At 41.9% G+C, this 24854-nt stretch overlaps 1 protein-coding gene and 1 non-coding gene across 8 annotated transcripts in view; one reads left to right on the top strand and one right to left on the bottom strand.

Moving 5' to 3' along the window:
- LOC106605994 (ninein-like protein) overlaps positions 1-24751 on the bottom strand; it is a 44793-nt gene extending 20042 nt beyond the window's left edge. For 2 of the 7 annotated variants that reach the window (XM_014202055.2, XM_014202045.2), the window contains exons 1-4: positions 24356-24751; positions 13409-13617; positions 6558-6654; positions 3235-3434 (exon numbers count right to left, since the gene is read on the bottom strand). In XM_014202055.2, the coding sequence (XP_014057530.2) occupies positions 3235-3434; positions 6558-6654; positions 13409-13591 (480 nt within the window). In that variant the 5' untranslated portion in view covers positions 13592-13617; positions 24356-24751. Of the gene's footprint in view, positions 1-258; positions 361-595; positions 793-3234; positions 3435-6557; positions 6655-13408; positions 13618-23480; positions 24162-24355 lie in introns of those variants that run through there. The other 5 variants (XM_014202079.2, XM_014202071.2, XM_014202050.2 and 2 more) reach the window with 4 other exon arrangements.
- On the top strand, positions 5326-5401 carry trnat-ugu (transfer RNA threonine (anticodon UGU)). The gene has a single exon. It is a non-coding gene; the product is annotated as a tRNA-Thr (tRNA).
- Positions 24752-24854: the final 103 nt, after the last annotated feature.

A 24854-nucleotide genomic window follows, 5' to 3' on the forward strand; every position in this document is an offset into this window, starting at 1 on the left:
AAATGCTGACCCGTATGCCTGTCCACATACAGTATCATAATCTGGCTATGTTGTTTAGTCAGTGTGTAGGTCTGTGTGTGAACTGCCCTGTGAAAGCTAGTTTACCCTACTACTAAGTGTGTTGTGAGAGGAGTGTATAGAAGATGAAGTGTGTGTGTTTCTGTAAGTGTGCCTGCTGAGTGTGAAAGAGAGAAATCTGTAAGTGAGTGCTAGCCTGTTAGCGATGAGCAATGATAACAGAGAGAACAATTAACTGACCATAAGGAATTCCAACCCCTTCTCAACATTACTTGTGCTACACTGAGCAAGAACAACCAGCAGATTGTGATTCCAGCAGGCTCAACAGTAGACTGGACTCCCCAGCAGCACTCACAGACACACTAATTATGGTCTTACATAATAAAGTTTAACTGAAGTTAGTAACGGAAGTCAGTTATTGAGTACTGTATACTGAGGCAAGTTCCAAAGCACTTTGTAGAATTCAAATGTAGAACTTCAGCTTATTATGTAATACAAACTTCCCTAATCATCTAACCAAATGAATCCTGGCAACATCTTAAACAGAGAATATATTTGTGGAAGGATTGGCTGTTACCGTCTTGGTTCCGAGGTCCCATGTTCCCCCTCAAAATCTTTGAAATGTACCATTTTAAAATCAATCCCATGTGGAAGACTGGTCTATTGATTTCATGGCTTCATTCATTGGGCACGGCCCCAAGCTGCAGAGAGCCACATCAGAAACAGGCCACTTATCATGGGACAACAAGACACTATCAATTTTTTATCAGCTGAAATTCTTGAACAACATTTAACTCTCCATGAAAGGCTTTTCAAAATGGGAACACTGTGCTGCTTTCAGGATTGTCGAATCCCCCCCTAACAAATCCAATTGGTTCTCTCCAACACATGGCAGGCTACCCCTGGTCAGTGAGTTTATTATTGTTGTCATAGGCACCACTTCAAGGTCACCGAGCACAATTGTGCTCTTTACTACAGTGGCCCTCGGCTTAAGAAATGTAAACAAACACAGTACCAACACAAAATGGTGGGCAGTGATGTAGTCAGCTGAGAAGGTAAAGACAAGACTAATCCTCTCAACATATCAAAGGATCAAAACATTCAAAACCAATCATTTCAGCTGGATGATGAAATCGTAATGTTTATGTCCGTAAGTCAACAATAGATTGACGATGGTTGACTACCCGCTGTAACCAGACAAAAGGAATTCTGTCTGAACAGAGAGAATGTTACAGAATTCTCAACAAATAGCATGCGAAAGAAAGGTGAATGGAAACTGATGCTAACTTAAGCATGCCAGCTAAATGGGACACCAACATTAACATGCCCTTGAAAATGCTTCTTCAGGCACTTAACCCGGACGACACGCTGCATTGTAGAAGGACGTGCAGACGTAAATGTAGGTTGCGTATGATAACTTAATAAGTCATACGAAGTGATGTGAAGAGGGATAAGCTTGTGTGAAATATTTTAAAAAAAACGGGACCAGTTCAATTATTTACATAACAAGGGGAAGCTGACGGCAACATTCCACCACCAAAATTCCACAAAGAAACTGTGTTTCAGGCCAAAAGCGGTAAACGACCTATCAACTCCCCGGCCCCATGAATCCCACCCTCCCCCATTCCAATCACATAGTTCACCCAGATAACCATGTTCCTGTTACCAAGCAGTTGACTGTTACTATGTTCTGAGTGAACTGCTGTTACCCATCCTGTGTAACAATACGACAGGGATGCTATGCAGTAGTTCAACTCTCTGTCCTCCAGTAGCAAGGAATCCACCAAGGCTTAAAGCTGCTTACATAATGCCTGAACTGATGGAAAATGTTTAACTATTTAAAAATAGATTATTGGTGGAGAGCTTAATGAGAAGCATGACACAGGGACCTATCTGGCACTATGGCTTGACGAGGGAGAGAGGGGCTTTGGAAAGACGTAATCTCACGAGTTATCAGAGATAGTCAGTGCAGCGTTACATAAAAGCTCTAAATATTTCAAACTGAAAAAAAGAGAGAGAGAAAATCTGGGATAACAACCATCGCTTTTCCATGATTATGTCGGCTAGGGTTATGTATGCATACTCATAGATCAAATGTGAGAAATGTATAGCCTCATTATCAAAATCTCTATCCAGACCATTTATGCAACTCTTACTTCAGACTCAAAACACACACACCAGACAGGGAAACGGTGGTCAACTGCAAAGGGCGCCAAACTTTTCACTCACAGCAGTGTTTCACGCCGAGCCTTTAACACTGACAGATACCCATCAGCCACCACCATGACCTTTCCTTCACTAGTTGTCTTCTACTGTTATACAATGTAGAGCCCAAAACAACGGGCCTTCAATAAACAGGATGTTGTGAGAAGCACACAGCACCAATGAAAAGACAATGCCATGGAAGATCAGATCCCTTAAGTACCTGGCATATGCACCAAGCCAGCAGCATAACAGAGGATTTCACTCATTCCGATATTATCAGTCTGAGTCAGCAGATTCAAAATCACAATATTACACAATGCAGAGAGATACAATATAATCAGATGGTCCAAAGCTCTCCTCCCTAAGGTAGAGGTCCTGACTAGAAGAGAGTTTATTATTTTATTACAATGTATATCGCATATATTGACGCTTTGGCAATATTTACACAATGTTTTTCATGCCAATAAAGCAGTGAGAGAGAGCGAGAGAGTGCGAGAGAGCCAAAGCTAGAACTGGGGGAATGGATGGTGTGGGGCAGGAGCGGGGACCAGCCATGAGCGCTGCCAGTAGCACATTCCATATAATCCCACTTCCTGAGTGTGGAGTGGAGCGGTCTGCTCAAAACCCCAAGTACCTCTGAGACTCAACTCTCTCACTCAGTTATACAGTGGTCTGAAGAGAAGTATGGTGCGGAATCCTACAAAACGTGTGGTTGCCAACAAATTGCAGGTCATAGAGATATTTGATTCAGACCCCACCCAGCACAACGCACCCTTCAAGGGATGTGAAGGAAATGAAGAAAATTGAAGTGAAGCACTGACTTGCCTAGTTAAAAAATAAATACAAATGGGAATTTTTCTCCAAACAGTCAGATCTAGATTATGCCCTGCGCCAAGCTTGAGAAGTCAAAAGTCAGCCATCTTCGTCAGCGACTCTCAAATTGGTGCACAGCCACAGAATAAACACAGCAGACAGAGGGTGAGAGGGGTGGAGGAGGACCACGTCTCTTACCTCCACACTCTCTAGAGAAGTAGAGCGTCTGAGTTTTATCCTCCTCACGCCAGCGGGAGAGGGCTCCTTCTGCTCCGTCCTGAAAGGACGAGAGCCCTCCGAGTCAGCTGTGAGCTCAGAGTCGGGCCGGTCCGGCAGGGACCGCCGGCCGTAGCGCTTCGTTCCCTTCACAAACTTGGGCTTCACTTCCTCAGGAACAACTGGGAGGGCCGGGAGAGGAAAGAGATGGTGATTGGGAAGGACAGGGAGAGATTGCAATGAAATGCCTTTCTTGAAAGCTCTTTCCCAACTATGCAGTAATCAATATCAGTAGTACTATAAAATAAAGTAGAACAAAAACACGAGAAAAATAAATAAGAATAACATAAGTAAGCTACATGTACAGTACCAGTCAAAAGGGTTTTTTCTTTATTTTTACTATTTTCTACATTGTAGAATAATAGTGAAGACATCACAACTATGAAATAACACATATGGAATCATGTAGTAACCAAAAAGTGTTAAACTAATCAAAATATATATTTCAGATTCTTCAAAGTAGCCACCCTTTGCCTTGACAGCTTTGCACACTTGGCATTCTCTCAACCAGCTAAAAAATAAAAGTATATACATTTTTTACAAATCGATATACTTGGAGTCAAAGTATCGATATAATATTTTCCAAACAAAATATCATCCAAAGATAATATCACAATAAGTAACTGTATCAATTAAAAGTAGTATTACTTCTTGTATCAACTGTATCAGTACTAAAGAAAAAACATTTTAGACCAGCTGGGCATTTAGTCTGCCCACAATTACTACTATAAACATATTCTCACAAAAGCTTGTTAATGTTTAGTTACAAAGAAACAAGGGAGAAACTGTAGCGTAGACATAGTAGTCGCCAAATCTCTGGTCATACAAAAACGTTGTCAAACACACCCTTTAAAAAAAGGGGGATTTAAAAAAAAAGGACAGTGGTCATCAGTTCCCAGAAACTAACTTGGCAATAAACTTAATCATACTGTAACATTCTGGGAATGAGGAGGGAACTCTGGTGCCCTCCTAGATCCTCCTACTGCAACACCCTAAACTCAAGAAACACATTTCAAAATAAAAGAACACATACCAAAGTATGGCCAACTAAAGTTCAGAAATCATATAACGTGAATGTCTGTACAATACATGATATCTTAACTGAGTTTGGGTTTGTCAAAAAGGTACAGAATGTGTAATACATGTTTAAAATCAGTATTTGTTTCAGAATAAAATCCACCCTGGAGCTAAATCAGGACAGAGATTATTAACTGGATCAGCTGCATTTCCTTAGGGAGGGAAGATACTAAATATAGCCTATCCCTTTGATGTCTCTAATAGTATTGTCATCATTTACTGTCCTCATTCAGGTGATCTCACGGTCAATCCACCCTGTGCAACAAACCAGAATATCCCAAATGAAGTACCACGAGTCAAAAAAAAATGATTTTGATCGCTTTCGATGAGGTCATACTAAGGCAGACTATCTTATATAAAAGCAGACGTTTATCCACAAGGATACAATGTTTACTTAAAACAATCTTATCAGAGTACAAATTATACCATGACTTTCAGGTGGGGGGGGGGGTCTCTATTGTGCTACGCAATTGTGCTTGCGTAGCACAATTACATTTCATGGGCCTAATAATAAAGACGTAATTTAAAATGGTAAAAATGAATTACCTTTTAATGTGGTATGAACACAACCACTTATATTTTCATCTGATTGTCAAACAGATCATATCAAAAAGTAGGCTACCTGTGCATGTTTGGTCCACTCCAAAATAAATCCAGCATCCAAACTGCATGTATACTCACGCCATATTATGAATGGAAATAGACATCGGTTACGAAACACCAAAAAGTGTACCCAATGACATTCAGTGATTGCCATTGATTAGGCCTACATTAATTGAAGCGTCATGCTGACAAATTATCATTTTTTTGTAGCCTGAAAACCTGGGACAACTGTAAATGGGGCTGAAACTGAATGGTCACCCTAACACACACGGTCACCATACTAGACTAGGCTACAATGTGTACTACCATGAACTTCAAATAGGTATGATATTGGGTCTCGTGTGGCTCAGTTGGTAGAGCATGGTGTTTGTAACGCCAGGGTTGTGGGTTCGATTCCCACGGGGGACCAGTACGGGGGAAAAAAAAAAATAATAAATGTATGAAATGTATGCATTCACTACTGTAAGTCGCTCTGGATAAGAGTGTCTGCTAAATGACTAAAATGTAAATGTTAATGTATGACGGTGCCCAGTGAAGAAGTTGTAAAAAAAAATATTAATTCATTTTTTTTTTTTTTTAAAAAGGTAGGTAAACTCTGATTGCCGGTCTCGGTAAAAAAAAAAAGTATGGTTCCCTATACTTTCAATGCATTTTTCTGAAAAGGGTGGGTAAACTGCGTTACCCTCCACTAGGCCTACACTGCTGCAGAACAGGTAGCCTACATTCAATATAACACATGAGTTGAATCAAAACATGTTTTATACCCTAGTTCATCAGTTGTCTATAATTCATGAGTTAATGGTTGGCGTCTTCACAGCTCGCGTGACAAACATTTCTTTCTTTACATGAAATTACCTTATGAGTGTTATTTGTCACTATTAAGCATTTAACAATTGAATTACATTTAACTTAAATCCTTTACGAATCCTGGATCTTGGAGATCACAGACAGTGCACTGTAAGTGTAACTATGTCTACTTAACACTTCATTATGTATCGCCGTGAAAACAGTTCTGGTGAGCACACGAATCCAAAAATAATGAAGGCCTATGCCATTGCAAAATCGAATGCTTCTAACCAAACGTTAACCTCTTCTAACCGAAAGAGTCACCTTGCTGGATGGATTGGATGCGCATCAGTGTCTAGCTGTAGACTAGATGTCTAGTGAGATTGTCGGCCATCATCAGCTGATCCAGGAAAGAAAACAAATACTGATTGAAAATACTCAACCTAAATACACAAAACATAAAGGAACTCCTTCCTGATACTGAGTTTTTAACATGTAGTGGTAAATATATGACAATGGTTCAATTTGCATTATTTAGAGACGCTCCAAAATTTAGGGGAGCTAACGTCTCATTAAAAAGGGGAGCTGAGCCCCCCCCCCGGCATTCGCACCTCGAATCTGATCAATAAATCCATCTTATTCACCACATGGGGCCAGTGGACATGGAAAAACAGCAATCTGAACAGCTTAGGGACATAAACAAATCAGTGTGTTTGCGCAGACATCTAAACAATGAAAGCCAGACGTAAAGCCCCACCTCCCCAGCATGCGTGTTTTACCTGGCTCCAGGTAGCTGCTCTCCTCTTCAGAGGTGCTGAAGTCCAGAGAGCGTGAAAGCACAGCTACAAAGCCTTCTTTGAACTCCTCAAAATTCACCTGCAAAACAAAAAGGGAAAGTGAATTAACCGTGTACACTATTAGCAACGCACATGCCTGAAGGTCTGTTCTTTTTAGCCATCTATTTCCCGTGTTTGAGGGTTGCAAAATCCACTTGTCATTTAAATCTCGCAGGACTGATTGCTTTCATACTCTGGCGGCTCTTCCCAATCTTGCCTGTGCCATTCGTTTTCTCAGTTAAAAAAACTGTGGAAATGTTTGTAATGACCTGTCAAACACTCTGGTTATGGTGGAAACGGGCTCAATGGAATACATTGGCTTAACGTTGGATCTATAAGAATGCTAAAACGCTTCATCAGTGATTTTTTGTGCAATTGAAAAATACAGTTGAAATTTTTACAACAGATGCGCTGAAATTAAAGCAACTTCCGAAAATGAACACTGATTGTAGTGACCCGTCTGATCTCGCAAACAATACAATGCATTCGGAAAGTACACTGCTCCAAAAAATAAAGGGAACACTTAAACAACACAATGTAACTCCAAGTCAATAACACTTCTGTGAAATCAAACTGTCCACTTAGGAAGCAACACTGATTGATAATACATTTCACATGCTGTTGTGCAAATGGAATAGACAGGTGGAAATTATAGGCAATTAGCAAGACAACCCCAATAAAGGAGTGGTTCTGCAGGTGGTAACCACAGAGCACTTCTCAGTTCCTATGCTTCCTGGCTGATGTTTTGGTCACTTTTGAATGCTGGCGGTGCTTTCACTCTAGTGGTAGCATGAGACGGAGTCTACAACCCACACAAGTGGCTCAGGTAGTGCAGCTCATCCATGATGGCACATCAATGCGAGCTGTGGCAAGAAGGTTTGCTGTGTCTGTCAGCGTAGTGTCCAGAGCATGGAAGCGCTACCAGGAGACAGGCCAGTACATCAGGAGACATAAAGGAGACCGTAGGAGGGCAACAACCCAGCAGCAGGACCGCTACCTCCGCCTTTGTGCAAGGAGGAGCAGGAGGAGCACTGCCAGAGCCCTGCAAAATGACCTCCAGCAGGCCACAAATGTGTATGTGTCTGCTCAAACGGTCAGAAACAGACTCCATGAGGGTGGTATGAGGGCCCGACGTCCACAGGTGGGGATTGTGCTTACAACCCAACACCGTGCAGGACGTTTGGCATTTGCCAGAGAACACCAAGATTGGCAAATTCGCCACTGGCGCCCTGTGCTCTTCACAGATGAAAGCAGGTTCACACTGAGCACATGTGACAGACGTGACAGAGTCTGGAGACGCCGTGGAGAACGTTCTGCTGCCTGCAACTTCCTCCAGCATGACCGGTTTGGCGGTGGGTCAGTCATGGTGTGGGGTGGCATTTCTTTGGGGGACCGCACAGCCCTCCATGTGCTCGCCAGAGGTAGCCTGACTGCCATTAGGTACCGAGATGAGATCCTCAGACCCCTTGTGAGACCATATGCTGGTGCGGTTGGCCCTGGGTTCCTCCTAATGCAAGACAATGCTAGACCTCATGTGGCTGGAGTGTGTCAGCAGTTCCTGCAAGAGGAAGGCATTGATGCTATGGACTGGCCCGCCCGTTTCCCAGACCTGAATCCAATTGAGTACATCTGGGACATCATGTCTCGCTCCATCCACCAATGCCACGTTGCACCACAGACTGTCCAGGAGTTGGCGGATGCTTTAGTCCAGGTCTGGGAGGAGATCCCTCAGGAGACCATCCGCCACCTCATCAGGAGCATGCCCAGGCGTTGTAGGGAGGTCATACAGGCACGTGGAGGCCACACACACACTACTGAGCCTCATTTTGACTTGTTTTAAGGACATTATTTTTGTGTGATTTTGTTGTCAGCACATTCAACTATGTCAAGAAAAAATTATTTAATAAGATTATTTCATTCATTCAGATCTAGGATGTGTTATTTTAGTGTTCCCTTTATTTTTTTGAGCAGTGTATTAAAACCCCTCGACTTGTTCCACTTTGTCATGTTACAGCCTTATTCTAAAATGTAATAAATAAAATAAAAATCAATCTACACACAATGAAAAATCTAAATTTTTCACATTTATTACATATAAAAAAACCAAACAGGAATACCTTATTCACTTAAGTATTCAGAACCTTTGCTATGAGACTCGAAATTGTGCTCAGGTGAGATGTTTCTACAACTTGACTGGAGTTCCACCTGTGGTAAATTCAACTGATTGGACATAATTTGGAAAAGCACACACCTGACTATAGAAGGTCCCTCAGTTGACAGTGCATTTCAGACCAAAAACCAAGCCATGAGGTCAATGTCTGCAGCATTAAAGGTCCCCAAGAACACAGTTGCCTCCATCATTGTTAAATGGAAGAAGTTTGGAACCACCAAGACTCTTCCTAGAGCTGGCCACTCGGCCAAACTGAGCAATCAGGGAGGTGACCAAGAACCCGATCGTCACTGACAGAGCTCCAGAGTTTCTCTGTGGAGATGGGAGAACCTTCCAGAAAGACAACCAATCAGGCCTTTATGATAGAGTGGCCACACGGAAGCCACTCCTCAGTAAAAGGCACATGACAGTCCGCTTGGAGTTTGCCAAAACACACCAAAAGGACTCGCAGGCCATGAGAAACAAGACTCTGTTCTGATAAAACCAATATTGAACTTTTTGACCTGAATGCCAAGCATCACGTCTAGAGGAAACCTGGCACCATCCCTACAGTGAAGCATTGTGGTGGCAGCATCATGCTGTGAGGATGATGTTTTTCAGAGGCAGGACTGGGAGACTAGTCAGGATCGAGGGAATGATGAACAGAGCAGACAGATCCTTGATGAAAACCTGCTCCAGATCGCTCCGGACCACAGACTGGGGCGAAGGTTCACCTTCCAACAGGACAACGACCCTAAGCACACAGCCAAGAATGCTGGAGTGGCTTCGGGACAAGTCTCAATGTCCTTGAGCCGGGACTTGAACACTATCAAACATTTCTGGAGAGACCTGACTGTTCAGCAACGCTCCCCATCCAGCCTGACAGAGCTTGGGCTCATGTTTGATTCAATTTTCAAATACCTTTGCATTGATGTCAGAGTGATTAGGGACAATAGAGTGCTGAGTACCAGGCAGTTAGCAAGTTTGGTAGGCTACTAATGACCATCAGCAGCATCAGAGCTTGGAGAAGCCTAATTACAGTGACTACACGCTCACAACTCGTGACCGACAGTGTGGCGGTAATACGGCCACCGCAAAAGCCCTATATTTATTTATTTTTATATGAGTGCATTATAAGAAAAGTGAAATTTTACAATAGATTGAACACCTCAATTCCCAACTAAATGCCTTTACTCCATTCATTATTTGTTTTAGGTGCTATAATTCAGCCAATATCTGATGGATTTGAAAAAAATCCATTGTCCAACTAGTGCATTTATAAGAATATGTTTACCTTTTGACAATTTTGATGACCGTTGTGTACCATTGTGAGACATGACTACAAAGGGAAGCCCAGCCGTGAGCTGCCCAGTGATGCAAGCCTACCAGACGGGCAAAATGCCTTTTATGCACGATTTCTAGGCAAACAACACTGAAGCATGCATGAGAGCACCAGCTGTTCCGGATGACTGTGTGATCACGCTCTCCGTAGCCGATGTGAGCAAGACCTTAAAACAGGTCACATTCACAGATTGCCAGGACGTGTACACAGAGCATGCGCAGACCAACTGGCAAGTGTCTTCACTGACATTTCAACCTCTCCCTGACAAAGTCTGTAATACCTACAGTTGAAGTCTGAAGTTTACATACAACTCAATTAGTATTTGGTAGCATTGCCTTTAAATTATTGAACTTCGGTCAAATGTTTCGGGTAGCCTTCCACAAGCTTCCACAATAAGTTGGGTGAATTTTGGCCCATTCTTCCTGACAGAGCTGGTGTAACTGACTCAGGTTTGTAGGATCCTTGCGCACACACATGCTTTTTCAGTTCCGCCCGCAAATTTTCTATCGGATTATGGGCAGGGCTTTGTGATGGCCACTCCAATACTTTGGTTTTGTTGTCCTTAAGCCATTTTGCCTTTTGAAGTATGCTTGGGGTCATTGTCCATTTGGAAGACCCATTTGCGACCAAGCTTTAACTTCCTGACTGATGTCTTGAGATGTTGCTTCAATATATCCACGCAATTTCCTTCCTCAAGATGCCATCTATTTTGTGAAGTGCACCAGTCCCTCCTGTAGCAAAGCAACCCCACAACATGATGCTGCCACCCCCGTACTTCTCGGTTGGGATGGTGTTCTTCTGCTTGCAAGCCTCCCCTTTTTCCTCCAAAAATAACAATGGTCATTATGGCCAAACAATTCTATTTTTGTTTCATCAGACCAGAGGACATTTCTCCAAAAAGTACGATTTTTGTCCCCATCTACAGTTGCAAACTGTAGTCTGGCTTTTTAGGGGCGGTTTTGGAACAGTGGCTTCTTCCTTGTGGAGCGGCCTTTCTGGTCATGTCGATATAGGACTCGTTTTACTGTGGATATAGATACTTTTGTACCCGTTTCCTCCAGCATCTGCACAAGGTCCTTTGCTGTTCTGGGATTGATTTGCACTTTTCACAGAACGTGTCTTCTTCCTGAGCGGTATGACGGCTGTGTGGTCCCATGGCGTTTATACTTGCGTACTATTGTTTGTACAGATGAACGTGGTACCTTCAGGTATTTGGAAATTGCTCCCAAGGATGAACCAAACTTGTGGAGGTCTACTATTGTTTTTAATGAGGTCTTGGCTGATTTCTTTTGATTTTCATAATGTCAAGCATGATGTCAAGCAAAGAGGCACTAAGTTTGAAGGTAGGCCTTGAAATACATCCACAGGTACACCTCCAATTGACTCAAATGATGTCAATTAGTCTATCAGAAGCTTCTAAAGCCATGACATCATTTCCTGGATTTTCCCAAGCTGTTTAAAGGCACAGTCAACTTAGTGTACGTAAACTTCTGACCCACTGGAATTGTGATACAGTGAATTATAAGTGAAATAATCTAAACAATTGTTGGAAAAATGACTTGTGTCATGCACAAAGTAGATGTCCTAACTGACTTGTCAAAACTATAGTTTGTTAACAAGAAATTTGTGGAGTGGTTGAAAAACAAGTTTTAATGACACCAACCTGTGTAATGACACCAAAGTGTATGTAAACTTCAGACTTCAACTGTACGTTTCAAGCAGACCACCTTAGTCCCTGTGACCAAGAAAGCGAAGGTAACCTGCCTAAATGACTACAGTCCCGTAGCACTCACGTCGGTAGCCATGAAGTGCTTTGAAAGGCTGGTCATAGCTCACATTATCCTAGAAACCCTAGTCCCACTCCAATTTGCATACTGCCCCAGCAGTTCCACAGATGACGCAATCTCAATCTACACTGCCCACATGGACAAAACGATCACCTATATGTGAATGCTGTTCATTGACTACAGCTCAGCGTTCAACACCATAGTGCCCACAAAGCTCGTTACTAAGCTAAACACCTCCCTCTACAACTGGATCCTGAAGGGCCGCCCCCAGGTGGTAAAGGTAGGCAACAACACATATATGCCACACTGATCCTCAACACAGGGGCCCCCCTCAGGGATGCATGCTTAGTCTCCTCCTGTACTGCCTGTTCACCCAGAACTGCTCCAACACCATCATTACATTTTCAGACGACACAACAGTGGTAAGCCTGATCACCGACAACGATGAGACAGCCTATAGGGAGGAGGTCAGAAACCTGGCAGTGTGGTGCCAGGACAACAACCTCTCCCTCAACGTGAGCAAGACAAAAGGAGCTGATCATGGACTACAGGAAAAGGAGGGCCGAATACGTCCCCATTCACACCGACGGGGCTGCAGTGGAGCGGGTCAACAGTTTCAAGTTCCTTGGTGTCCACGTCACCAACAAACTATCATGGTCCAAACACACCAAGACAGTCATGAAGAGGGCACAACACCACCTTTTCCCCCTCAGGAGACTGAAGTTATTTTGGCATGATCCTCTAAAAGTACTACAACTGCACCATCGAGTGCATCCTGACCTGTTCCATCACCGCCTGGAATGGCAACTGCTCCGCATCCAACCGTAAGGCGCCACAGAGGGTAGTGCGTACGGCCCAGTACACTACTGGGGCAAAGCTTCCTGACATCCAGGACGTATATACTAGCCGGTGTCAAAGACTCCAGTCACCCCAAAATTGTCAGACTCCAGTCACCCAAGTCATAGATTGTTCTCTGTTACCGCATGGCAAGCGGGCCTGGAGCACCAAGTCTAGGTCTAAAAGGCTCCTTAACAGCTTCTTCCCCCAAGCCATAAGACTGCTGACTATTTACACTTTATATTATCTATGCATAGTTACTTTACCCCTACCTGCATGTAGAAATTACCTCGATTAACCTATACCCCCGCACATCGACTTAGTACCGTTACCCCCTGAATATACTGTAGCCTCGTTATTGTTATTTTCTTGTGTTACTTTTTCATTGAAAAATTACCTTAGTTTAATTTGTAAATATTTTCTTAGCTCCATTTCTTGAACTGCATTGTTGGTTAAGGGCTTGTAAGTAAGCATTTCACGGTAAGGTCTAAACCTGTTGTATTTGGCGCATGTGACAAATAAAATTTGATTTGACTACTTAATAAAAAGGTAGGAAAGTGTCATAACACAGCTATTACACAACTATGCATGTCAGAACTTAACGTTTTAAAGTAAGGGGAATTTAAGGTAAAGCCACAACAGAGAGAGAAGTTATTACTAAAGTGGTCTGGTCTCATACCCGAGCATAGTGGTGTGGTCCTAGCAAGGTGTCCAACAGTAGGGGAAGGTGAGCATCCAAGGATAGCTTGTGGCAAAGGGCTGACAACTCTTCCTTGTCCAGGTAACCAGTGCCTGTGGTGTCACAGCTGTGAAACTCCTCCTTCAGCTGGGCCACATAGCGGTTCTGCTCTTCCTCATCCATCCCAGTACATATTGCAAGACTTGCACCTACAGTGAAGTGGGATGGCGGACAGGAAGAGAGTGGTAAGCACAATAAACGTTCAATCACATGTCTACATCTGCACTCTTGCACAATACACACAAAATGCAACTTCAATTCACCTTACATCCAGGCTACTCTATACACTGCAATAGACTACTAGGCCTGAACTACGTACAGTGGTAAAAGGTTTTAGTGAGACGGACCATCTAAATATATTTGCTGCCCTTACAGGCTGACTACACCGCTTGGCGCATGCACGAGCGTTGCAAAATAACATTTTGAAATCTATATTATTCAATTATTGCTCGCGCCAACGAGAGTCTGCGTTGCTCAGGGTTAAAATAGAAGTCAGTTCTATTTGTGACGCAGATCGTGCTGCAAGTCCTGCCTCTCCCATCTCCTCACTGGTTTATAGAAGCACGTGCCATTTCCTCATTGGTTATACCCACGTGGGTGACTGAAAGACGAATGAGGTCAGTGGCGGTAATGCACCTAATTTATGAAAGTTGTCAATCGCAATAAAGTCAAGAGAAGAAAAAGCCTGGAAGGAGGAGAGATGACTAGAAACGATTCGGTTGACCGTTTGTGTTAATTGTCAGAGTAGAGGACCTTGTGCATTTCAGATAAAATAACAACTCAATGTTTATATCCCAGGACAAATTAACTAGCAACAGCATGCTAGCTAAATAGGACAAATTAGCTAGCAGGTGCAAGCTAACTAGCTAAATTGCCATAAATGTTTAATGCTTTTCAACCTGTCCCCAAATTAATATAATTGGTTCAGAGTTTCTTTTGATATTTTAACCTACATGTCGTGATCGCGTTTGGTGTGGGATGATAAAATACATTTATGCCCGATGGCGCACGTGCGCAGCCGGTTTGGGTTCCGTGTTAGGCTTGGATTCTTTTCCCCTTGGCCTTGGATTACAGCACAGGCCCAAAACATCTGCCTCAGTGGTTGCAATGGCCTGCACTGAATTCTGGAGTTGGTCCTGATTGGCATCAATTATGTAAGACAGGGGAGTTCTGTCATTATTGTTGTCACCTTAAAAGCTAATCATTTTGTTTGGCCCCTATACATACCATTGCAAAAAAAAAAAATTCTAACTTGCTATATATGACCGCCTACGACCTTCTGGTTTAGTAGCACAAGTAACAGCAGTTTAGAAATATCAGCATATTCAGCAATGAATGTTCATTTATGTCAGTTTGAATAAACTCTGGCATAAGTTGTAAAGGATTGAGGTTGGGTCAACATTTGGCAATGAATAGGCTAGAAGAGAATGCTGTTCAAAGACTACAGCTCAGTGTTCAACAACAGTCCCCTCCAAGCTCGGGTCCCGGGACTGAACACCTCCCTCTGCAACTGTATCCTGGATATCCTGACAGGCCGCACCCAGGTGGTGAGGTTAGGCAACAACACTTACGCCACACTGACCCTCAACACGGGGGGCCCCTCACGGGTGTGTGCTTAGTCCCCTCCTGTACACCCACGACCGCGGCCACGCACGACTCAATCATCAAGTTTGCTGACAACATAACGGTGGTTAAGAACATTGGGCTGGTAACCGAAAGGCCACTGGTTCAAATCCCTGAGCCGGCAAGGTGGAATTATTTTTGCCATTCTGCCCTTAAGCAAGGCAGTTAACCCCCAACAACTGCTCCCCAGTCACTGGTGACGTGGACGTCGATTAAGGCAGCCCCCCGCACCTCTGATTCAGAGAGAGTTGGGTTAAATGCGGAAGACACATTTTGGTTGAATGCATTCAGTTGTGCAACTGACTAGGTATCCCCTTTCCTTTTTGGTAAGCTTGATCACTGATGGTGATGAGACAGCCTACAGGGAGGAGGTCTGGCAGTGTGGTGCCAGGACAACAACCTCTCACTCAATGTCATTAAGACCAAAGAGCTGATAGTGGTCTACAGGAAATATGGGGGAGAGCACGCCCCCTTCCACATCGACGGGGCTGTAGTGGAACGGGTCGAGAGTAGAGGCCGACCGATTATGATTTTTCAACGCCGATAACGATTATTGGAGGACCCAAAAAAAGTCGATACCGATTAGATCGGCTGATTTTTTTTTACATTTCATTCATACATACATACATGCCACACTTGAAGTCGGAAGTTTACATACACCTTAGCCAAATACATTTAAACTCAGTTTGAAACAATTCCTGACATTTAATCCTAGTAAAAATTCCCTGTCTTAGGTCAGTTAGGATCACCACTTTATTTTAAGAATGTGAAATGTCAGAATAGTAGAAAGAATTATTTATTTCAGCTTTTATTTCATCACATTCCCAGTGGGTCTTTATTTTACATACACTCGATTAGTATTTGGTAGCATTGACTTTTAATTGTTTAACTTGGGTCAAATGTTTTGGGTAGCCTTCCACAAGCTTCCCACAATAAGTTGGGTGAACTTTGGCCCATTCCTCCTGACAGAGCTGGTGTAACAGTCAGGTTTGTAGGCCTCCTTGCATGCACATGCTTTTTCAGTTCTGCCCACACATTTTTTATGGGATTGAGGTCAGGGCTTTGTGATGGCCACTCCAATACCTTGCCTTTGTTGTCCTTAAGCCATTTTGCCTTTTGAAGTATGCTTGGGGTCATTGTCCATTTGTGGAAGACCCATTTGAGACCAAGCTTTATCTTCCTGACTGATGTCTTGAGATGTTGCTTCAATATATCCACATAATTTTCCTGGTTCATGATGCCATCTATTTTGTGAAGTGCACCAGTCCCTCCTGCAGCAAAGCACCCCCACATCATGATGCTGCCACCCCCGTGCTTCACGGTTGGGATGGTTGCATGGTCCCATGGTGTTTATACTTGCGTACTATTGTTTGTACAGATGAACGTGGTACTTCAGGCATTTGGAAATTGCTCCCAAAGATGGACCAGACTTCTGGAGGTCTACATTTTTTTTCGGAGGTCTTGGCTGATTTCTTTAGATTTTCCCATGATGTCAAGCAAAGAGGCACTGCGTTTGGTGGTAGGCCTTGAAATACATCCACAGGTACACCTCCAATTGACTCAAATTTTGTCAATTAGCCTATCAGAAGCTTCCAATGCCATGACATAATTTTCTGGAATTTTCCACGCTGTTTAAAGGCACAGTCAACTTAGTGTAAGTAAACTCCTGACCCACTGGAATTGTGATACAGTGAAATAATCTGTCTGTAAACAATTGTTGGAAAAATGACTTGTGTCATGCACAAAGTAGATGTCCTAACCGACTTTCCACAAATGGCTTGCTAACTATAGTTTTGGCGTGGTTGAAAACAAGTTTTAATGACTCCAACCTAAGTGTATGTAAACTTCCGACTTCAACTATACCTAACCATAAACATCAATACCTGTCTTAAAATCAATACACAGAAGTATATTTTTTTAAACCTGCATATTCAGTTAAAAGAAATTCATGTTAGCAGGCAATATTAACTAGGGAAATTGTGTCACTTCTCTTGCATTCATTGCATGCAGAGTCATGGTATATGCAACAGTTTGGGTCGCCTGGCTCGTTGCGAACTAATTTGCCAGAAGTTCACATAATTATGACATTACATTGAAGGTTGTGCAATGTAACAGCACTATTTAGACTTAGGGTTGCCACCCGTTTTGTTTTTGAAATGATAGTTTCCGGATTTGACCATATTAATGACCTAAGGCTCGTATTTCTGTGTGTTTACTATATTATAATTAAGTCTATGATTTGATAGAGCAGTCTGACTGAGCGGTGGTAGGCAGCAGCAGGTTTGTAATTATTAATTCAAACCGCACTTTACTCCGTTTGCCAGCAGCTCTTAGCAATGCTTGAAGCACAGCGCTGTTTATGACTTCAAGCCTATCAACTCCTGAGATTAGGCTGGCAATACTAAAGTTCCTATTAGAACATCCAATAGTCAAAGGTATATGAAATACAAATGGTATAGAGAGAAATAGTCGACACGTCATAGTAACTACAACCTAAAACTTCTGAACTGGGAATATTGAAGAATTGGGCATACCTGGCCAAGATAAAGCAAAGCAGTTCGACACATACAACAACAGAGTTACACATGGAATTAACAAACATACAATCACTAATACAGTAGAAAAATCTACCTCATTTGCACATGCTGTATATAGGACAAGAGAGGTAAGGCAATAAATAGGCCATGGTGGCAAAGTAATTACAATATAGCAATTAAACACTGAAATGGTAGGATGTGCAGAAGATGAATGTGCAAGTTGAGATACTGGGGTTCAAAGGAGAAAGATAAATAAATACAGTATGGGGATGAGGAAGATTGGATGGGCTATTTACAGATGAGCTATGTACAAGTGCAGTGATCTGCTCTGACAGCTGGTGCTTAAAGCTAGTGAGGGAGGTAAGAGTCTCCAGCTTCAGAGATTTTTGCAGTTCGTTCCAGTCATTGGCAGCAGAGAACTGGAAGGAGAGGTGGTCAAAGGAAGAATTGGCTTTGGGGGTGACCAGTGAAATATACCTGCTGGAGCGTGTGCTACGGGTGGGTGCTGCTATGGTGACCAGTGAGCTGAGATAAGGCGGGGCTTTACCTAGCAGAGACTTGTAGATGGCCTGGAGCCAGTGGGTTTGGCGACGAGTATGAAGCGAGGGCCAGCCAACGAGATCATACAGGTCGCAGTGGTGGGTAGTATATGGGGCTTTGGTGACAAAACGGATGACACTGTGATAGAGTGTTGTTGGCTATTTTGTAAATGACATCGCCGAAGTCGAGGATCGGTAGGATGGTCAGTTTTACGAGGGTATCTTTGGCAGCATGAGTGAAGGATGCTTTGTTACGAAATATTCTAGATTTAATTTTGGATTGGAGATGTTTAATGTGAGTCTGGAAGGAGAGTTTACAGTCTAACCAGACACCTAGAATATGTGGACAACTACAAATACCTAAGTCAGAACTGTCCAGAGTAGTGATGCTGGACGGGCGGGCAGGTGCGGGCAGCGATCGCTTGAAGAGCATGCATTTAGTTTTACTTGCGTTTAAGAGCAGTTAGAGGCCACGGAAGGAGAGTTGTATGGTATTGAAGGTCATCTGGAGGTTAGTTAACACAGTGTCCAACGAAGGGCAAGAGGTATACAGAATGGTGTCGCCTGCGTAGAGGTGGATCATAAGAATCACTAGCCTCGAGAGTGACATCATTGATGTATACATGTAATGACAAAGCAAAAACTGTTTAAACATACATACATATACACACACACACACACATATAAATGAAATAGCACATTTACATTCACACACACACACACACACACACACAAGTATTCAGACCCTTTACCCAGTACTTTGCTGAAGCACCTTTGGTAGAGATTACAGCCTCGAGTGTGACGCTACAAGCTTGGCACAGCTGTATTTTGGGAGTTTCTCCCATTCTTCTCTGCATATCCCCTCAAGCTCTGTCAGGTTGGACGGGGAGCGTCGCTGCACAGCTATTTTCAGGTCTCTCCAGGGATGGTGCCAGGTTTCCTCCAGATGTGACGCTTGGCATTCAGGCCAAAGAGTTCAGTCTTGGTTTCATCAGACCAGAGAATCTTGTTTCTCATGGTCTGAGAGTCCTTTAGGTGCCATTTAGCAAACACCAAGCGGCCGGTCATGCACACACAGACTTTCACACTTATACTGTATACTGCTGCTACTCATTTTTCAAATGTAATTGGTACATTTTCAAAAAGTACAAAACTTTAAACTGATAACACTTGTAATGCTCCCCATCTTATTTTTAGAACATTTGGTTGTGCAGTCATTGGGGTTTCACATATCTTTCACCTCCAAGTCATTCAAGCAACAACAAAAAAAATTATGAAATACTATGAGAACATTTGGTTTATTCACCATTAAGTCACTTAAAATAGCATTTAAAGCTGCAATGTGTTACTTTTTGGGCAACCTGACCAAATTGACATAGAAATGTGAGTTACAGATCTGTCGTTCTCATTGAAAGCAAGTTTAAGAAGCGGTAGATCTGTTCTATGCTTTCCATTCTTAAAAATGTTGTTTTACTTTCAGTTTTGTACACCAACTTCAAACAGCTAAAAATACAATATTATTGGTTATGGAAGATATATTTCACAGCGGTTTAGATGGTACAATGATTCTCCACATGCTTGTTTTGTCACAAACAGAAATTAGGCAAACTATTAGAATTTTAGCAACCTGGAAATGGCGGAGTGATTTCTGCATATTACACCTTTAATCCAATAGCAAAAAATACAAGATACAAATTTCAAAACTGTTCTTTTTGAAGTGCTGAAGAGAAAGCATAGTAGATGGTAAATATTATTTTCTATACAGTATTTGACTATAACTTGACATACATTTTTTTTTAAAATAATTTGTATCCAATGGCAGGTTGTGAGCATGTTGATGAATACAGCTTCATTATCCTTATACAGTACATACATAGGACAAATCATCAGAAATAGGGGTATTGTAAAGTAGTTAGCTAATGTTAAAATGTAGCACGGTGTTGTATGCCGTTTCTGCCCCATGCAACATTGTACAAGATCACATTGTCTACGTGACTTGTCAACTGATACAGTATCGCCTGTCTCTCTGCTTGAAAGTGTTTCAATGGAACTCAGATAATGAGTGGAATATATTATTATATACAATCCAGCTATTTCAGCAGTGCATTGTACACTACACTATAATTCCTAATGGTAGCACATAAGAGTGACTCTTTCCACTTTGTCCTATTGAAGCACACTGGCTGATGGAGAATGCAGTAGGCAGCCCTTGTCCTGGAATGATCTAGATTTACATTTGGTTCAGTTGTCAACTAACGTGAATTCAATGTGAACATTGACAAATCCAATGACATTTCACCACGTCAGTGGATTTAGGTTTAAATTAGGTGAAAAAAAAATGACAAAATGCCCTTAAGTTGATGACTCTTTGCAAATCCAATTAGTTTTCCACGTTGATTCAACATCACATTGATTTTGGGGATTGAAATGACATGGAAACAACGTTGATTCAACCAATTTTGCCCAGTGGGTATGTTGGAATAAAATCCTGCTGTACTCCAAGAACAGGGATGCCTACCCCTGATGTACGCTAGTATTTACAACCACATCCATATATGATTTGGTTCAACCTTCAACATAAATTGATGTCAAATTAAGAAGTACAAATATATAATTGTACAGTGCTCAGCAGTTATCAAACTATATACAGTACGTTAACTAGGCACTACATCATTTTGGTTTAGTAGTTATCCGTTTTGAGCAGTTTGATTGATAGTCATTATCATAATTGTACATTAGAGTACACACACTATTTGTTTCTACTTTACAGACATACATTTTCATTATGTAGTTCAATCTGTAGTAGACAAACCAGTTTAAAATCTATAGGTTTATCAAACGGTTAAGTGATTATCAATTAAAAAAGTCAGATTAAAGATGCACTATGCAGAAATCACTTCACCATTTCCTGGTTGCTAAAATTCTAACATACTGACCACAACGCTTGCGCTACGTGCGCAAGCATTGCAAAATAAAATGTACACATACATGTTATTCAATCATTTAATCCAAACTGCTCGCGCACATCTGCGTAGCCAGGCACTAAAATAGAATCTATTTGTGATGTTTGAAGCGCTGCAAGTCCTGCCTCTCCCGTCTCCTCATTGGTTTTTAGGAGCATATACCCATGTGGGTGATTAAAAGATGAACTGAGGTCCACACTCCAGTCCAGTTGGTGGTAGTGGTAACGCACCTTAAAGTTGGTTGCTAACTGCCATATAAAGTCCAACGAAGAAGACCAAAGAAGGAGAGATTACTAGAAACAAACTAGTTTTACCCTTTAATCTGTGGATTAAATTGTCAGAGTGGAGGACCTTGTGCATTTCAGGTAAAATAACAACCCAGTGTTTATATTCCAGCACAAATTAGCTAGCAACAGCAAGATAACTAGCTAAATGTCCATGAACGTTTCAAATGAATATCGTTGTTTCATTGTTCGTTTTGATAGTTCAACCTGCGTGTCATGATTGTGTCTGGTGTGGATGGAGACAAATCAACATGCACGCGATGGCGCATGCCCGGTCTAGTTAGCATGTAATAGTTTGTCCAATTTCAGTTTGTGGTGCAAAACAAGCAATTATAGTGTAGAGAATCATTGTACCATCTAAACCGCTTCTAAATATATTTTCCATAACCAAAAATATAGCATTTTCAGCTGGTGTACATAACCGAAAGAGAGACAAAAACAAAAATGAATAACGGGAAGCATAGAACAGATGTACTGCTTCGTAGACTTGCTTTCAATGAGTGACAGATCTATAACACCCATTTCTATGCGAATTTGGTCAGGTCACCCAAAAAGTTACATTTTGCAGCTTTAAGTAATTGTAAACTGTATTTTAACAAAAGAGAAGAGAATTATGTAAGGGATAATCAACAAGGGGGTCTATGCGTTCTCTGGAAAATAATGCAACTCTGTGGAAGGTTGATTATCCCTTACATAATAATCAACCTTCCACAGAGTTGCATTATTTTCCAGAGAACGCATAGACCCCCTTGTTGATTATCACTTTTAAACTACGGCTATAATTTAACACATTTTCCACTAGAAATGTGTTGATTTGCAGGTAGAAATGTGTTCAACATCCACTGAAGTAGCTAGCAAGTTTACTACATAGCTACAGTAGTTGCTGTTTTAACCAAACAAAGACTTGCTAGTTTAGCTATCCAAATCATCAGTCCTACTTTGCTATTATGAAAATCGAATTCAACAAAACCAATAGGCCAACTGTTTTATATTTGACTTCTGCTTTCAAAAGCGGTTCAAACAAAACATGTAAAAATGAATTACAGCCATTGAATTCTATCGTGCAAATAACTGTGCGATATAGGGAAGCAATGCATGCTCTAGAATGCCCTTCAAGACAATCAGAAAGGACTATTCAACAATGCCATGGTAGAAATAAAAAATTACGTGAGCATTATATGGTAAAAGGCAATTACTTTATATGAACATGTATTGCAATCTGAAAGATGAAACTGATTTAATTGAAAATGTGCTTAGAGTTATGAAACTTCTGCCCTTTTGATGATCTGTTAAGTTTTGTACTAAGAGTTGTGAAAATGTACCACATAGGCCTACTTGTGAAAATTGGAAGAAAAAAAATAAAAAGCCTTTTTTTATATATTTTATCTCTGGATTGTTAGGAAGGGGTCGTAACTAAGCATTTCACACTCGAGTTGTATTAAGGGCATGTGACAATTTGTTTTTATTTGATTTGCTTTATAAGTAGGAATAAACAAATTCATATCAATCATTATTGATGCATGCGTCTTTTTCCAATCACCCCGTTGAATGAATAAGGCAGTTGCCCATAATTGCCCACTGTGCAAATAAAAATATAGCCTGTCTAATGTCATGCATTAACAGACTAGACATAGTTTGTTCTAGCCCAGCATTGGACTAAAGGATCCTAACGTTACTCCTTAGTGCAAGGACCTTACATGGGCTCCCGAGTTGCGCAGCGGTCTAAGGCACTGCATCTCAGTGCTAGAGGTGTCACTACAGACCCTGGTTCGCTTCCAGGCTGTATCACAACCGGCCGTGATTGGAAGTCCCATAGGGCGGTGCAAAATTGGCCCAGAGTCGTCCGGGTTGTAAATAACAATTTGTTCTTAGCTGACTTGCCTAGTTAAATAAAGATCAAATAAAAAAAAAGAAACATGTTCTGTTTAAAGGGCTAATTGGCTCTGGAAGACAAAACAGCCAAATACTCTATCTAAACATGAATCATGCTGTATGGTCCTAGAAACATAAATCCCTCTACTTTCATATCACAGCAAAATCATTTCACAAATGCAAAACACACTTACCCTACACCACAGGCTGCCGATGGCACCTTAATTGGGGAGGAAGGGCTCTTAGTAGGCCTTAAGGCTGGAACAGTATAAATGGAATGGTAAGGAACACATGGTTTCCATGTGTTTGATACCATTCCATACACTCCATTCCAGACATTATTATGAGCAGTCCTCCCACATGTAGCCTCGTACGCTGTTTTAATCGGTTAACACAGTTGCGGCCTACAGTATTTTTTAGTGACAACACATTTGTGGCATCCGTCTTCCCTTTACACACGTGTTGAGAGATGCATAAAGCCTATTAGCACAGGTAGTCCACTCGGTCTTCCATCCGTGTTCCGTAAACAAGCGCTGTAACGTGGAAATAAGCCCGTGTGGGAACCCTAACCCTTAGGTGTGTATCAATTTAACACATATTTTTGCGATGATTATTTCTTGCCAATATAAAAGAACCTCCTTATGCTTCCAAAACCGTACTGCAAGTAATACTTAATTTTCAGGCAGAACACACGGCTCTTAACAAAACTCCCCCCTACAGAAGACGCCATCCAATGACTTGTGTAATGTAATAGAACAGAGGCGTGATCAAGGGCTAAATTCATTCTATCACAGATTGATCAATACTAGGCAGCAGGCTTCTTGGCTTCAAGTAGCAAGCGTGAGTCGGCTATGCCTCACCATGGGAACGGGAAACCAGCCAAGACGAAACAAAGATAAGGTAAAATAGAAGAAAAAAAGGCTACTTTCCTCTCCAAACTATCCACTTGTCGCTCACTCTATGAACTAAAACCGTTACTATGTAGCATTATCCTATGCATTTGTAAACAATAATTATTGCCATTTTCTGACAGAGTAGGCTAGCCTAATAATAATTAAATTGCTCTTACCGTTTTAACAGTAGCCTACACCGAAGCCAGTCACGGCTGGTCCAACATGAGCATCGGATTATGTTTTTTCTTTTTGAAAATATGAAGATGGTTCCGTCTGTCTCAGTGTTATTTTATGGAAAACAGGTCATGTTGGCATAGCTCTTGTCTGTGAAGTGACCACAAGTAGATATATGGGTGGAAATCTCACTCCTTACGTGGGCTACAGAGGGAAGGTCTATCTCAATATCCTCCTAGCGTCCACTGGAGGCTGGCACTCAGAAGTACCGAAAGCTAGGCTACGCTGTGCTTTGATGCTCAGCGTGAGCCTTGAGGCGTTTGAAGAAAACGTGCGCGTTATTTTTGAACAGGCGTTGCTGACGCATACCAGATCTTACAACGCATGGATAGGTATTTTAAGTATCAGCTAACCATATAACTTATAGCAACCTGTCAGTCAATGGCGCAGTCGATGACGTGGCACGCAACCATTGGTTGATGCAGGGGAACGCAACCATTT

Source organism: Salmo salar, chromosome ssa01, assembly GCF_905237065.1.
Source record: "Salmo salar chromosome ssa01, Ssal_v3.1, whole genome shotgun sequence".
In the NCBI taxonomy this organism is placed as follows: Eukaryota; Metazoa; Chordata; class Actinopteri; order Salmoniformes; family Salmonidae; genus Salmo; species Salmo salar.